Source organism: Tiliqua scincoides, chromosome 1 (assembly GCF_035046505.1).
Source record: "Tiliqua scincoides isolate rTilSci1 chromosome 1, rTilSci1.hap2, whole genome shotgun sequence".
NCBI classification, from domain to species: Eukaryota; Metazoa; Chordata; class Lepidosauria; order Squamata; family Scincidae; genus Tiliqua; species Tiliqua scincoides.
Window position 1 is genome coordinate 170296502 of NC_089821.1, and position 15017 is coordinate 170311518.

The following is a 15017-nucleotide window of genomic DNA, read 5'->3' on the forward strand; positions in this document are numbered from 1 at the left end:
GCACATTGGGTCGACACTTTCATTGACCTGTCCACCACAACCCCACGATCTCTCTCCTGATCTGTCACAGATAGCTCAGAACCCATCAGCCTATATCTAAAGTTTTGATTTTTTGCCCCAATGTGCATGACTTTACACTTACTGACATTGAAGCGCATCTGCCACTTTGCTGCCCATTCTGCCAGTCTGGAGAGATCCTTCTGGAGCTCCTCACAACCACTTCTGGTCTTTACCACTCGGAAAGGTTTGGTGTCGTCTGCAAACTTAGCCACTTCACTGCTCAACCCTGTCTCCAGGTCATTTATGAAGAGGTTGAAAAGCACCGGTCCCAGGACAGATCCTTGGGGCACACCGCTTTTCACCTCTCTCCATTGTGAAAATTGCCCATTGACACCCACTCTCTGCTTCCTGGCCTCCAACCAGTTCTCAATCCACGAGAGGACCTGTCCTCTAATTCCCTGACTGTGGAGTTTTTTTCAGTAGTCTTTGGTGAGGGACCGTGTCAAACGCCTTCTGAAAGTCCAGATATATAATGTCCACGGGTTCTCCCGCATCCACATGCCTGTTGACCTTTTCAAAGAATTCTATAAGGTTCGTGAGGCAAGACTTACCCTTACAGAATACAGTAAGAGATATGATATCCAGCATCTCCAGTACAGGGAGATGGGCTGCGTAATTTTCCAGATACAGGATCAGAATGTCTGTCTTGCTGCAGTGATCAGTTTCACTGTGGAGCCACTCAGAATGCTTCTGAGCAGCTTCCACAGGCACCAGCAGGCTGCAAACCAGAAATCAGGGCTGTTGAGTTCACTAAGGGCCCACTGCTAACCAGTGTGGTAAAGCACATTTGTGAGCCCTTGGCGCCGGTAGAACTCTGTGGTCACCTGAACCGCTGGGTGGCAGAGAGGTAGATAGGGACATGGGAGGAGGCGGGGAGGAGGCATGCTGGGGTAGGGAGTGGGGCAGGAGGGAGGTGGGACTGGTGGAGCTCAGCTCCACCCAATCCTGAGCTCCATGTCAGGTTGTGCTGCCCAACATGGAGGCTCTTGATTCTACAGCAACCCAAAGGCTGCCACAGAATTGAGCAATCTCATTGCAGGGCTACTCCCCTTTTCCCAAGGAGCTGCCAGCAGCTGTCCTGTTTCACAAAGGATGCTGTGGCAGCTGTTTCAGTGCCACAGCAGTCTCGGTGGAACAGGCAGCTCAGGATTGGGATGACCTAGCTAATAAAGCTTTCTGGATTATCAAGTGCTGGATATCCCAATTTTTACTGAATTAACCCAAACTATCTTAACTGGCAGATTTGAGCCACAGGGTGGCTGACTCTAGCACATTCTCACCTTTTCCTTAAAGCAATAACAAGTCACTGGCTTCTTAAACATTAGTAGAATAGGATATGTGTAGATAGTAGATAGGGATGTGAGATAGGGATGTGTGTCTGCTCCCCTCTCCCCCTTTATCACTGAGAAGCTTTTAATGCTAGAAGAGAAAGAGCTGGAGGAAGAACAAACACGGGTACAGCTGTACCTTCAGAGGAGGTATTACTTGGCATTGTTTCTACATAGTCTTCTCTTTGTAGTGGCAGTCCTTTGAAGGAATGCGTGCGCATCAGCCTTGCCCTTAAAGTTTTCAGATAGCCGAGTCCCCCTTTGCATTAGTAGGTGCTGAATTCTACTCCTGAAGTGCAATTTTATTCTAGACAAGTATATTTCTCCAGCCTCAGTATACCAGATTATACACACAAGGTCTTCTCCTGGAACATGAACCATACACAGATCTTGAAATGGAAACATTGTTTTCTACAAGCCTAGAGTTTAAAACCAGGAGTATCAACTGAAACTGCATATGTTGCTACACCAGGAGCTGTATAAATAAAATGCAAGTTTTCTATTTTATACAGACACATATTGTTGAATTTAGAGAGAATTTTGTTGTACAACTTCAAACTAATCCAATTGCTTCTTTTACCTTTAGAGCACTATCAGGTTATTCATGTTAAAAGCAAGGTTTTTCTTCAGCTATACCAACACAGAAGCGTGCACGTCCTTCCAAAATATGCATGCACGGCACACACATGCACGAACTGTACTGACCTTCAGTCTCAATGCAAGAAGCAAAGTAGCAGAGTCAGCTTATAGCGTTACCTTCATATCAGCTTCACCTCCACTGTGCGTATCCTGACAGAAGAAATTGTATCCTCCTTCCCATACTCCTGTCACCAGCTAGTAACAAAAATGAAAAAAGCTGTTGACAACGTTGCACTTTTATATTTCAGGTTTACCAGTAACCTTAAAGTGTTAAGGTTTCTATTAACAAACAAACATCTGTGCTATCTTACAAATGTCTGTAGCCTCCCACAGCAATGTTATCACAGCCTGGAGATTTGGTGTGTTTTAAGAATGAAAGGAGGAAGATCTTGAGAGGAAGATCCCTTCTCCTGATGGGCACACATTTATGTTCCACAGTGATTTTCTGACTGTAGTTTTCATAGTGACAAATAGTCACAGTTGCTCAAACAAGTTGGAGCTGTATAGTCTCTCCTGACCCTACTTTACTTGGGCATTTATAGAGAAAGCAAGAGCAAAGTTTCTATTGCAAAAACAGCCTAATTTTACACTTCCCATCAACCTTCTATTTTAAGCCTCCTTCCTGAATTGTACCTCAAGAAGCTCTCTTACAGAAAACATTAGCAGTATAATTTTACATTGATTGTACATAATCCCAGCCAAGTGGATATTTGCAAGTAAAATACAATTCAAGGAGAGAGCAAATGTAGGTTCTTAAAAGGACAACCCTCCACTGTCTTTGATGGGATGTACTCCCTAGTAAATACATTTAGAATGGCAACCTAGCAGCCCAATCCTACCTAAATGCCCTGAGTGGCAATGCAGCGGCATTGGCATCGCTTCTGCTGTACCCAGACAGGGAATTTTGGCTGCAAGAGGTCTCCTTGGGGTAAGGAACATTTGTTCCCCAGCAGCCACAACAGGTCAACTCAGACCTGTGCCAGCAATATTGCTGGCACAACTCTGTGTTGATCCAGACAAGTGGCTTAGGTCCAGGAAGGGGGTTTGGATGCAGAACGCACCAGCAACTGGACTTGCTATACCTGAATGAAGACAGATGCAAATCCTTTGCAATCTCAGTTATAGAGAGCTGTCTTCTGACACAACTCTGCATTCCAGATCTGTATTCTTGTTTCCAGTAACAAATAAGGTCATGCTTTTGGTAACCAAGGCAAGCAATACTCTGGTTTTTGCCATGCTACCTAAAAGTAATCTAGCATTAAACTATGATACTTTATTTTACCTTGAGAATACTAACTTTTCTTTGTTTATAGTTTGCTTCTTCCTCCTAGCAACACAATTTACATTGCTGCATTCAGGTCCACACTTTTATGACAGATGACAGACTTAAGCACACAGGGAAATGAGAACTTGACCATTAATTGTTCCCCAAAGAATTAGCCATAAGCCCTGTGGCAACAGTAGGCTTTGGGCTTTCTTTTCTACTTGTAATAAAGAAACTTAATGCAAGTCATTTAGGCAGTAGCTTACTAAATGTCAACTTAGTCTGTTTAAAGAAGCTAGAATTTCTTAACCTTTTCTAGAAGGTGGAGGTTCACCCATAACTGACCTTATTGACCATTCCTATCAAGTCACCACAAAACAACCAGAACAGACCGCATCCTCTGTCTTTGGAAAAACAAACTCAGGTAAGCTTGCTGCAGCTGAATAGGCAAATCTACTCTTTACTTCCACCAACAGCAAAAGGAACCAGCCCTCTTATTAGGGCCTTCCCAGGCAAGCAGACAGAATGGATAGTCTGGGTGGACCTGGGAAAACCTCTCTTTCACAGTTAGTGCTACTGTTGCCCACCTGGGGTAGGCCTAAAGAATGGTGGCTATAACAACAGGATTTCTCAGACTACTATTTCAGAGTTCAAGGTTGGTGCCTTGGGCCGTCAACTCCTAATTCTTAAAATGAAACTCCAGCACAACTAGAGTTTAACCCTAAAACTCATCTCCATTACTATTGAGGGATTCAAACGAGGTACTGCCAGACTAGACCTAGACTGCCTGGTGGGCTAGAATGCCACTAGTGAAAAAGGAACACTGGGGAAGGAGGGCACACCAGGTTTTCACAGTACAGGTCCAGCCTATTTATACACAGATTTTTTATACATGGATTTGACTCAACGTGAATGGCCCCTGCAAATGAGAAAGAATGTGCTGATCCCTGGAGAAGGGAAAAAATGCATCCCTTTAAAATCAGTTTAAAAAACTGAACAGTCCTTTAACAACAGCCTCCATAATGAGAGAGAGAGAGAGGGCAGCAGGCTAACAAGCCATCAATCTTTCTCTCTCCTGCAGACCCCTCCCTTCCTCCAGCAGGTGAAAGAAAGGTGATCATTTTGCATTGGTGAAGGGAGGGGCTGAGTGAAGTGCTGATGGATTGTCTTCTTAATGATTTATCTTAGAGTCAAAAGGTCAGCAAGGCTATCTTTCAATCACTGGAGCAAAGAAACTTTGTTTTTTAAATTGATTTGCTATAGTGCTTTTTTTTTTTAATCCACTTGAATAATTAGTCTCATCCTGTATATACTTGACTGATTTAAAATGTATGATTTAAATATGTCACATGGGCTTCCATTTCAGAGATCCGTGGCAAGATATAGGATCAGACTGAAAGAGTTGATTGGTCACAACTATGTTCCTGGCATTCAGTAAAAATAATGTGATAAAATGAGTTACAATAAGCACATCTATGCAATTATATAGCATCAAAATATTTAACCTGAAATGCCTACCACAAGTGTGTTATCTCACTTGGGCATATTTGTCATGTCAAAGTAGGTTTTCCAGTGGAAAAGCAAATACAGGCTAACCGTATCTAAACAAATAAATAGCTGCTATCATTTGTACACAATTAAGAAAAAATTTCAAGTGATATGAAATGTTAAGTCTGCCAAACAGAATGAAAGTAGTCTTATTTTGGTGTACAAATTTTGGGGAGAGACCATTTAGAATTTTTTTTGAGGGGGGGAAGATATCTCAACTTTCACTCAAGGCATTTATTCACACTACAGTTCTACCCTGTTCTCCTTCAGAGTAGTTCAAAGCATCTTGAATGAAGCTCTAACTCATTCTGTACTGGTCAAGGTCAGAGTGGCTTAGCTGCCAAGAAGGGATTATACCTGGTGCCATAACAGCATTCTTTCGAAACACCTGGTTCTGTTACCTCCAGTTGGGCAGTGGTATTCTAGGCAGAGTATATCCAATACTCTTTGACAACTGGGATAAATGGACTTTGGATATGCCAGCCATGCACCCTGACACTCTGGATTTGCAGGCTTTTTAATACTGGGGAGGGGGATACCTGTGAACTGGGCAGGTGCCTGGGTTGGCCTAGGTCAGTGTTCTTCAACCTGGGGGTCGGAACCCCAATGGAGTAGCGAAGCCTCAGTTGTGCAGTGGTGGCAACTTACAGAAATGAAAAAGGTTGAAGACCACTGGACTAGAGCACCACCAGGTAAAGGGGGAGTCATCTGATGCACTCCTTCAGGTCCCAGGAGATTCTGTCCCAGTCCTGCTCAGGATCTTAGCAACTGTGCTAAAATAGTTTTCACTAATGCCGGGTTTTGTGATAACAATTTCTGCTTTCTGTAATGAGAATATTTTATTACAGTGAACAATGCTGGGAGAACAGGGGCAAAACAGGGGCAGGAAGTGGGTGGCTCAGGTCCCATTGGGGTGTGACCAATGATGGGTCCCTAGTCTCATACTTAATTTATAGGGGTCATGGCATGAAAAAGGTTGAAGACCACTTGCCTAAGTGACATTCATGATCAACTGAGCCGAGCAGAAGTCATCTCCCCTGCTTAAAAGCCATAGTCACTTACTCCATTTGCAGCAGTGCTTTACTACTAACCCCACTTTGTGGCAATGTGAAGACTGGCACTTTCATATGGACTTTCCCCCCATACCTCATTTAGACAAGCAACAGAGCTTAAATATTAGATTATATACTCTAAGCAAACCAACAATTGAGGAAGGGGCAAATACATATTCTGGATTCAAGTTGGCCTGAAAATGACATGTGACAGAATGAACAGCTCATTAATATTGCCCGGATTCTATATATGCTGTTTGAGTGGTACTGCTATTTTAAATTAACGCTCCAGGTTACTTTACAGAATGTGAGCACTGCTTGAAATATTAACAAACAAAGGTTGGTCTATCCATTTTCAACCAGGGTAGAAAATTAAAGTTGTACCAGAGACTGGTTCGCACATACATGTATGTGATTTGATTTCCGATTACCCAATAACTTGGACATCACCTCCAAAAGCATCTCATTTCAGGCAACATGAAAGCTCCCTGTGGTCTTTGACCTATGATGTGTTAATGGTCACTAGCTTAGGTGACTTTAAAAGGGGATTAATGGAGGACAAGTTTGAGTCATGATGGCATTATGCTCCCTCCAGGTTCAGATGCAATATGCCAGCTCTAGGGAAACAACAATTCCTCTACATCCCTTATTTTTGTTCTTGCAGAAGCACCTCCTTGGCCACTGCAGCAAACAGGATACAAGCCTTTGGCTAGATCCAGTAGGACTCCTATATTTATACAAAGGCTATTTTACACATTCAAATTATTACTAGATATTGTAGTCACCAACATGCGTACACAAAAATATGCATCAACATGCACATATAAACAAGGCATAAATATGCCTATACAGCTTCATTCTAGCTGTTTCATTGATTCAGCCTCAGTTCTGCAACATTTCATCCCTGTTGCTACATAATCAAGCAAAAATGGGAATTGGTGCCCTACTATTTGGACAAGTACCAGCTCCCCTGGATAACCCACAGATGCAACAGAACCCAGGTGATTAGAACACATATTATGTGAGCATGACCACAAGAACTGTGGCATTCTGCATTCAAAGACAGAAAAATCAGAGCCTATTGCAAAGGTCAAAGCAGAAATTACAAAACTCTCAAATATGCACCTCCTTTTTTCTTACCTCATAGAACATATAAAGAGATAGCAGCGTAAGTCCAAGGTTATAGATCACTAGTATACCCCTGCATGAGAATGGCTGTTTGGTCTGCATGTACTTTGGTCCTAACCATACGATTAACAAGTATAAGACAGAGAAGATAAAGGTAGGTGTGTAATTCTGTAGAAGAAACCATCCTTTTACTCTGGGATCTGGAAAGAAAGAACAAAAATACAAACGTTACTATCAAGACTTAATACCTGCAAATATTTCAGGCTAGTGAAAAATACACTCTGCCTTTCATAATGATAAGTATGCGGAAACACTTGCTCCAGAACAGCATCCAGAGCCTATACTCCAGAGCAAAGGGAGCTGAGGACTACAGCCTGTGCTGGGTTATTTTTACCCTTTAGCAAGGTTTTTATAGCAAAAGCTGGATAAAATGGCAGGTAAATACAATTAGAAAGGCCAATTTTCTGAACTACGTAATACCCCCCATATTACAATTTTATTTAATTGTTTCGATGCTAAGAGAATTACACTCTCTTTACAAAATGGGACCTCCCATAGTAGCATTTGATACTAATCTTCATGCTTATCTCTCAAATCTCGACTTCAAGTACATTCATTTCGAGTCACTTTTCATTCTCTCATTTGGATTAACTTCTTATGCTTAACATATGCTTAAATTTTTTTTTCCTACTAAAATGCTTAGCTTTGACTGGACTGTGTCCTTAATTACTAAACATCTACACAGGAAAGAACATTAATTCTTTTTTTATTCATCCTGATGTTGTGAAGCTGTCACACTTTGTTCAGGAGGCGTTTGTTCATGAATGGTCTTTCACATTCAGGCACTTTAGGTGCCAAAGTAAACACTGAAGCTGCTATAGGATTTCAGCTCTATAAGGTACTCAGTGACTCAGATTTTGTATCAGCTCTGCTTGAGTAACCCTGTTGAGCTGGCTATGGACACAGAATGAAACCAATGCAATCCCAAGAAATTCCGATGAAGTATGTCTAAACATGAAAAGGTGGCTTCTACGCTACACTCATGCCTGTACTATTCAGGGGATAAAACCACAAAAAGTTAGAGCAGATGAAGTCTTGAGAGGCTGTTTCATGAGTTTGGGAACAGGAAAAGACTTGGTTCAGCAACATACCAGTCACCCATTAATGCAGCTGGTTTTTCTCCCAGGGAATACCTCCTCTCCCAGTTTTGTCCTGGTGAGTACCTGAACATGCCACTTCCATTCTCCCAGGGAATACCTCCTCTCCCAGTTTTGTCCTGGTAAGTACCTGAACATGCCACTTCTCCAAAAAATTAAGCTGGCCAAGACAATGATGCCATAAATTAGAACACTGCTTTCACTGAAGTCAATTTTTTTTTAAAGTCACAAATTCAAGCACTTGCGTCATCAGTGTCTAGAAAAAGCTACCTTCATTCAAAAACCACAGCCTGGAAAATACCTTTATTGGGTATTGTGATCAACACGCCTTTGCACTGAGCAAAATTATTACCAGAATGGAGGAGAAATAAAGGGCAGGGAGAAAAGAAACATGGCATGCAGTAAGAGACCCAGAGTCTGTAGTCTAGAACAAAGTCAATACGGAGCGCAGAAGAAACTATGAAGACTTGATTAGAATAGCCTCACCAGGCACTAGACACGGAATTTAGAAGGCACCTAGGGCTTCTCGGACATAAAAATAATACCTGGGTTAACAGTTTTGCAAAGTTTAGTCCATACAGGGACATGAAAACACTTGACCGCTATCAGGGCCTAGATGGTTCAATCTCCCCCATGCAACTGACATACCTCTTGGTCCAAGCCAAACATCCAGATAGCTATTGATTGTGTTATCCAAGGATTCCATTTTGTAACCTAGGTGGTGGGAAAAGATTAAGTTATTTTCCTCTTCCATAAAAGTGCTTCCATCATGATAAAATTTATAATACAAGATTACAGTATTGCTTTGAGTTCTTGACATATTTTGTACACAACAAAGTGAAGGAACATTCTTTTTGATATAATAGTGTCACAATCGTGGTGATCATGCTGCTGCTATCACCATTGCCCTGCTCCTTAAGGGGGCCATGACAGAGCTTTGCTGGCTGGGCATCATGACACCCCAGTTTGGGATCCTCTGACTTAAGGCATTGCAATGGCAGTTTCTTACCAGAGAGAAGTACAGCTCAGTGGTAGAGTATCTGCACAAGACATCTGGAGTTCTTATGCAGGGAAAGTCCACAAGGCGGCAATAAGTGGCTTGCTCCTTTTTCTGGCATCTTTCTCAGAACATTACCAACCATTGGCCCTGTTTGTTCAGTATTTGTTCTTTAATAACCTTGATTGTGAGTGTAGCAAGAATACGAAAGGCTAGCTAATAATAAAGTGATCTTTGATATACAAGGCCTCCTGCAATATCTGCAGGGGTTCTATTCCAGGAACCCCTGAGGATAATTAAATCTGTGGGTCCAATCCACCTCCAGAAGGTCCACGTGAGTCCAATCTGGGGTTTGGGGACCTGTGGATACTGAAATCTGCAGGTCTTGAATCCACGGATACAGCGGGCCCACTGTACATGTATTGACAAGGGGATACAAAGGTTACAGCAGATACAAACTATACCACAAATGTAAGTGGAGAAGATAGGAGAACTGGAAAGAGAATGAACTTTATTCTCAATTCAGTCAAAATGTAATCAATAATTTTCAAGCACGTGGAACTGACACACAGGGGGTACCAAACTCAGAGGAAGGTCTACATATTCTTAAAGATATCTCCACTACCAGTTAAAATGTTTAACTCTGGTACACATACAGCAAAAAGTACTAAAAATAAAAACGGACATTTTCTCTAATAACACACCACACAACATACACAAAGTATATGTGTAATTCCTAGAGGGTAGACGTATTGGTCTCTGGCATCCCAAACAAGGCTCTACGCACATTTATTTTGCATAAGCATTCATTAACTTGAATCAATTTTATCGGTTTTATATGAAGCATACCCCAAAAATGGTAACGTGTTTCAATATTAGTTTAAATTTATACACGTAAGACAGAAAACTCAAGGACTACTACATACACACCTGAAATGGGACTCTGGTTTTTGCTCAGAATAAGTGACTGTAAGTAAGCCCAAATATACTAATTAGAAAAAAAACCTGGAATCCAATACCCATATATCCAAGGCACCCTGAATATTAAAAGTCGGAAAATGAGATATTTGCACATCTCTTTGTGTCTCCCAAAACGGTTACTATACTTCCACCAAAGCCCAACCAATCAACCAGCTTTCATTTGGTATGTGTCTATACCAAAGATTGGGGGGGGGGGGAGAAGGGGCACTTATACAACCAAACAGTGACAACCACGGGACATGACATTTACTTAGTAACCAAGTCCCGCATTCCAACGCACACAAGTCAAACTGCACATAGGGAAGACTGTTGGGCTGTGGAATGTCCACTGCCCCCTCAAATGCTTGACTCAGTGAAAAATAGGCAGGAAGGAGGACAATGAGAAAAAGAGGACTTCCAACACCAGCCAGGAATGCATGGCCATACTTGCCAAATGCAAGCTGAATTTACCAGCTTAAACAAAGGTGTTGACATATAATAAAATCTTCTTTCTTTTTTGAATGCAAACTACCAAGGATTGCTCTCCTATCTAGTCAAGGTAGAAAGGTTTCCATCTTCTCTTGTAATTATCTAAGGGAGCAGCATATTCCCAAGCATCTTGCCATGTGGGTCACTCCACATGATCCTCCTGTTAGTTCACCCACTAACAACTGATATGGTTACATACAATAAGCCACAGGAGAGGTGGGAGTCTGTACCTTTTTCATCCACTGCACTACTTGCTAATGTCCAATTTGCCCACAAAACTGGTTTGTTGCACTGCCTGTAGCAATGAAAATACTTGAGCAAAACAGCAAAGCAAGCAGGCAGTGCAGACAGTAGAGCAGGGGTGTTCAAAGTTTTTGGCAGGAGGGCCACATCATCTCTCTGACACTGTGTCAGGGGCCAGGACAAAAAAAAGAATTTACATTTAAAATGTAAATAAATTTACATAAGGTTACATAAATGAATATATTAAAGATGAACTTATATGAATGAATGAAGGTCTTGCAATAGCTCAAGGCCTATAAAAGGCCTTGCACAAAGCCAGGCTGGCCTTTCCTTTGCTGCCACTACTGCATCACAGATGTGAAACAATAAGCAGTGGAGGGAGCCCTCATCCCACAGCTCACGTGAGACGTCAAACAGTTGTGCTCACGCTGAGAGCAGTTGCGTCAGGCCAGTGTGGGCTCCAACAAATCTCCAGAGGCTCATCGGAGACTGGAGGCTCCCTGAGGACCGCATTAAGAGGCCTCGAGGGCTGCAAGTGGCCCCAGGGCCGGGGTTGGGGCACCCCTGTAGTAGAGGAAAGAATGCTATGAAAGGAAGTTAGTGCTCCATCTCTGTCACAAGTTGGAAGTCAAATTCCACAAGCTTCCTGTTGAAGCCTCCCTGACAAAGAAAGGCATTTCTTTCACACCCTAACTTGACTGCAGCGATATATACTGTAGTTTTCGCTCCATAAGACGCACTTTTTCCCCCCAAAAAAGGGGGGAGTCCCTTCAGGGAGAAAGGCGGGGTAAAAATAAAGTTATTATTATTGTTATTATTATTATTATTATTATTATTATTATTATTGAGCAAATACTGCAAAAAAAAACTCCGCCCCGGCCCCAGCCCCGCCCGCTCGCTCTGCTCCGGGGGCAGTCAGAGGCTGAGCTGGCGGGGGGGGGCTCCTGCCTTCCCTCAGCGCCCGCACAGACTGTGGCAGCGCCGGACAGAGCATGAGGGCAATGAGCAGCAGCTCCAAGGCACTGCAGCCCGCCAGAGCCTGAGCCTCGCAAGCCCGTGTGTCCACTCAGAAGTAAGTCTCAGAGTCACTGGGGCTCACTCCCAGGAAAGCGTGGGTGGGGTGGCAGTCTCGCTGCCCAATCCTGTGCATGCCTACTCTGAAGTAAGTCCCATTAGAGTCAGGGGGGCTTACTCCCAGGAAAGCCTCTCTCTCCCCCCATCCCAAGCCTGGAGCATCACATCCTCTCTCCCCTAAGCCTGGAGCATCACAGCTTCTCTCTTCCACCCCCCAAACCTGGAGCATCACAGCCTCTCCCCCCCCCCAAAGTCTGGAGCATCACAGCTTCTCTCTTCCCCCCCCCAAGCCTGGAGCATCACAGCTTCTCTCTTCCCCCCCCCCAAGCCTGGAGCATCACAGCTTCTCTCTTCCCGCGCCCCCCCCCCCAAGCCTGGAGCATCACAAGTTCTCTGCAACACAAACACTTCCCCCCCCTCTCTCACACACACAGGCTGCCCCCTTCTCTTACACACACAGATGCTCTGCCCCCCCCACTCACACAGCAGGGGAGGGGCGCTTTCACTCACCTCATCCAGCATCTGAATGTAAGCCCCCCTCCATCACAAAGAAAAAACTGTCTCCTTGGTCAGAATGCCAGTGTTTGCTTATTGCACAAGCCCCAGGTAAGGCTCGGTTCTCACCATAAATCCAGAGGTTTGTTGTGTCTTGAGAATTCAAGTTATGGTTGGACTTTCCACTTGTTCATTTGTATTGGAATCACGGAAGAACTGGCAAGGAGGTAGATGTGGTGTCAGCAGTGGCCCCTTTAAGGGTAAGGCCTGGGCATCCAGCAGAGTGTGCTGCACAGCTGCAGCCACTGGAAGGCAATAGGGCCCTCGGGGATATAAGGAGTACCAGAGGCAGAAAGGGTTTGTGGGTTTTGAAGGAGTGCAGGTTGGAGGTAGGAGAGGAGACTGACTGGGTTTATTGAATTTGGAATCTGACTGTGGATTGTGACTGGACTTGGATACCCTGATGGATTTGACTGACCTACCTGGAACCTGACCTTGGACTGTAATTTGGCTTATCAAACTCTGATTGATGGGACTGATTTACTTGGCATCTGTGGACTGGAACTGGACTCACTTTTGCTTGCTGCACTGGTGAGTTGCACAAGGGGGACTGATCAGCCTTAAGCGGGCACGAGGCCCAGTGGATTGGGATTTGGCAGAACATCATTGTAGCAGAAAGATAATGTGATCCCCTATTTGTGTGCACCTGCTTTTGTGAGCTTCATAAATTCTGACTCTAGCGATGATGAGTTCTTGGGGTTTCCAGAAAACTAGAGTACTCAAACCTTTAAGTCTCTCCATTTGTTAATGACAGTGATAATGGTTCTTAATGCCACTGTTGACTGCTGTTCACTTTACATGGTTCAAATGTTGTTCTGTTATAGTTTAATATTTTATTACACTACTTGGTTCAGAATATTTTTTTCCCTGTTTTCCTCCTCTAAAAACTAGGTGTGTCTTATGGTCAGGTGCGTCTTATGTAGCAAAAAATATGGTAGTATGGCTGAAAGAGTTACAGAAGAAAACAGTCTGAAGAATCTACCAACACAAGAAAAAGAGCTCCCATTTTCCAGCAACACATCTTCATTCCTATCATGACAATTAGGTTGTTACCTAACATTTATTGAGAAAAGGAATGAACTCTCCATTGCATTTATACAATTAAGTTTCCAAAAATGTTGCAGTTAAATCAATGTCTTGTAAAAAAAGCAAGGGGAGGGGGAGTTCATGCAGAGTACCTGTACTTCTTTGACCTCCCCATAAAATGCGACTTTATGTTGGCAACCTTCAGTCTCGAGAGACTATGGTATCGCACTCTGAAAGGTGGTTCTGGAACATCTTCTAGTGTGGCTGAAAAGGCTGATTCGGGAGTGACAATCCCTTCCACACTGGGAGCAAGTGCAGTCTGTCCCTGGTCTGTCTCCCTGGCTGTGGGCCTTCCTTCTTTGCCTCTTAGCCTCAGACTGTTGGCCAAGTGTCTCTTCAAACTGGGAAAGAAAGGCCATGCTGCACAGCCTGCCTCCAAGCGGGCCGCTCAGAGGCCAGGGTTTCCCACCTGTTGAGGTCCACTCCTAAGGCCTTCAGATCCCTGCATGACTCCAAGGTAGGGGAACATCATTCTCTTATCTTGAGGAGGCCTCTGTGACTGCTTCCCCCACCCCCAACACAGGATGCAGTGCATGCCCCATTGGCACAGGTACACCAGCACTGGAAAACTGGACAGGATTGGACCCTTGGCCTTCAACAATGATTCTTCAAGTGAGGCAGACCTCCTGTGAAGGCATGCACAGTTTCCAGGGGGTTACGAGTTCCTTTGTGATATCTACTGAACAATGTAATGCAAGAGGTTGCATACCTCACTTCTCTTGTTCATTGTTGGCAAAAAAGATGGCCTTATATACTGGATACATTCTATTTTCCACCCCCTGATAACTTGTCATTCAGAGCCAAAGCAAGCAGTGAATAACATCTGCCACAAGAACTCTTGTCATATCTTAGGCACAAAGGATACACAACTAGATAATGACACTGATGTCTTGAATCATAGTTCTGCCTTTCTCATGTAAGAGACACCATTTAAATGACCAAAGGCAAGTGTGGGCAGGGACAATGAACCCTTCTCCCAGCTGGGCTTGCTTTCTGTAATGGAACCTGGCTGTGAGACAAGAGCCTGGAAGCATGAACTGCTGAGCAGGGTAAGGGAGAGGAGAGTGGCAGAATCTGAGCTATCTCCCCCTCTTCAAATCTTTTGGTTCTCTTCAAATTTCACTGCCATTGTACATTGGAATGGCTGGGCAGACCCATGCTTTAAAGATGCAGATCAGATAGTTGGGCCTTAGTCGCATTTTGCAAGAGGGATTTTGCAAGTCACATCTGCAAGAGGGATCTGAAGGCCTTAGGAGTGGACCTCAACAAGTGGGAAACCCTGGCCTCTGAGCGGCCCGCTTGGATTACAGCATGTGCAGCATGGCCTTTCCCAGTTTGAAGAGACACTTGGCCAACAGTCTGAAGCTAAGAGGCAAAGAAGGAAGGCCCATAGCCAGGGAGACAGACCAGGGACAGACTAAACTTGCTCCCGCTGTG

At 43.8% G+C, this 15017-nt stretch overlaps 1 protein-coding gene across 2 annotated transcripts in view; it reads right to left on the reverse strand.

Moving 5' to 3' along the window:
• Window positions 1-15017, reverse strand: part of ELOVL5 (ELOVL fatty acid elongase 5) — a 68740-nt gene that overhangs the window by 19419 nt on the left and 34304 nt on the right. For both annotated transcript variants that reach the window (XM_066640735.1, XM_066640743.1), the window contains exons 2-4: window positions 8825-8890; window positions 7032-7219; window positions 2145-2222 (exon numbers count right to left, since the gene is read on the reverse strand). In XM_066640735.1, the coding sequence (XP_066496832.1) occupies window positions 2145-2222; window positions 7032-7219; window positions 8825-8882 (324 nt within the window). In that variant the 5' untranslated portion in view covers window positions 8883-8890. The remainder of the gene's footprint in view (window positions 1-2144; window positions 2223-7031; window positions 7220-8824; window positions 8891-15017) is intronic.